The sequence below is a fragment of the Bison bison genome, unplaced genomic scaffold (genome assembly GCF_000754665.1).
Source record: "Bison bison bison isolate TAMUID 2011002044 unplaced genomic scaffold, Bison_UMD1.0 scf7180017864349, whole genome shotgun sequence".
Lineage (NCBI taxonomy): Eukaryota > Metazoa > Chordata > Mammalia > Artiodactyla > Bovidae > Bison > Bison bison.
In genome coordinates this window covers 1448916-1450975 of record NW_011494921.1, presented here as the reverse complement: position 1 = coordinate 1450975, position 2060 = coordinate 1448916, and the positions used below count along the sequence as shown (strand labels likewise).

At 45.3% G+C, this 2060-nt stretch overlaps 1 protein-coding gene across 1 annotated transcript in view; it reads left to right on the top strand.

The window, feature by feature from the left end:
* TNFRSF11A (tumor necrosis factor receptor superfamily, member 11a, NFKB activator) overlaps positions 1–1135 on the top strand; it is a 69093-nt gene extending 67958 nt beyond the window's left edge. Inside the window, 1 exon segment of the mRNA XM_010854818.1 lies at positions 1029–1135. Within this exon segment, the coding sequence (XP_010853120.1) occupies positions 1029–1135 (107 nt within the window).
* Positions 1136–2060: the final 925 nt, after the last annotated feature.

Genomic DNA, 2060 nt, shown 5'->3' with positions numbered 1-2060 from the left:
GAAAAAGACAGGTCTTGATCCCTGTCTCCTGTACAATGTCACGAACCTCATTCCATAGTTCATCAGGCACTCTATCTATCAGATCTAGGCCCTTAAATCTATTTCTCACTTCCACTGTATAATCATAAGGGATTTGATTTAGGTCATACCTGAATGGTCTAGTGGTTTTCCCTACTTTCTTTAATTTAAGTCTGAATTTGGCAATAAGGAGTTCATGGTCTGAGCCACAGTCAGCGCCTGGTCTTGTTTTTGCTGACTGAATAGAGCTTCTCCATCTTTGGCTGTAAGGAATATAATCAATCTGATTTCGGTGTTGACCATCTGGTGATGTCCATGTGTAGAGTCTTCTCTAGTTTGGGGTAATTATGAATAAAGCTGCCGTAAATCTTTACATACAGGTTTCTGTGGGGACACAGTTCTCACTTCTCTTGGTAAATGCCTAGGGGCGGTGTTGCTGGACTGTCTGCCGAGTGTGTGTTTGCAACACAGCAAAGTACTCGAGCCAGTTGGCCCCGTCCTCCCACCAGCACTTGATGTTGTCCACAAGCTGACTCCAAACGCAGTTTAAAATAGTTGCTGATGATGAGCAGAGTTTGTTTTGTTTCCTAAAAGCAAGGCTTCTGTGGGCTTTAGATCTATTCAAAGAAGTTGATAATGAGATAAATTCTTCTGGGTAATTGCACTCTTAAATTATGGCTTTTCCCCTCTTATTATGTAATTAAAACTTTACCGCTAACATCTTCAATACTGAAGCAGTAAGTAGGCTAGCAATTGATCCTGTGCTCAAGGGATATTTTTAAACATTCAAATGAGGTTATATTTTCATTAAAAGGAAACTTTCATCTTCCTTAATGTTGTCTTGAAAAGAATGTGAAGATTCCTATGCTCTGGGGAAAACCAAAACCAAAATTGGAACAATGGTAACCTTGGGCTGCTGTCAGTGCTCTTGTAGGAAATGGTTGATTTTTAAAGTTAGCTCTCCATAGGATGCATATGGATTATCTGCTTCCAGAATTCTGCACGACCAGTTTGCCATCGTCTACTGCAAGTCCACACTGCCGGCTCCGGCACCCTGTACCCTCAGAGTGACTTCTCCCTTCGCCCTCAGCCTGGCTCCATGCTGCACGGCCTGTAACTCCCACCCACACCCTCACATCCACTTCTCCCACCCCCACCCCAAGCAAAGGAAGGCACTTGGAACCATCTTTACTCTACCTAGAATCCAGGCTCCTCCACTTCCCCCAGAAACAATCTGCAGGTTGGCGAAGACAGATTTTTACACTATCATAGAAGGCCTTTTATCTTGAGCCACTCTTTTCAGGGGGCTTCCCAGGTGGTACTCGTGGTAAAGAAGCCGCCTGCCAGTGCAGGAGACAAGAGACGTGGATTCGATCCCTGGGTCAGGAAGATCCCCTGGAGAAGGAAGTGGCAACCCACTCCAGTATTCTTGTCTGGAGAGTCCCATGGACAGAAGCGCCTGGCGGGCATAGGGTCGTAGAGTCGGACACGACTGAAGTGACTTAGCACGCATGCACCCTTTCTTAGTAGGGATGTTTGTTTTACTTTGCACAAACGGGCAATCGCTGTATTTTTCCCAAAGCAAAAGAATCATCTGCCCCCAAAGATGACTTCTGGCCCCCAGCTGGAAGTCAGCACAGTGGACAACCACTGAAGCTTTGGAGTTTGGGGGTCACTTTCCCCCTAGTATATCAGGGACAAGAGAACCCATTTTAGATGGAGACCTGAGTCTTCGACTCAGGGATCACTCTGGAAGAAAGATGTTTCCCATATAAGTGGGTCATTGGGGTGTTGTCTCCCCCCCCCAAAAATATTGAAGTTCTAACCCCTGAAACCTGTAAATGTGATCTTATTTGAGGAGTGGGAGGTTCCTGCCTCCTGCCTTAACTGCCGGAGATGGCATTGCTCCCGAGAATTTAGAAGCCCGCACAGGACTACACAGATCCCTCTGCATAATCAACCAGTTCTGTCCTGGTCTTACCTTATCCCCACCTCCTTTTTAAAGACTTCTTTTTTAAAAACTATTGATTTATGTATTTTTT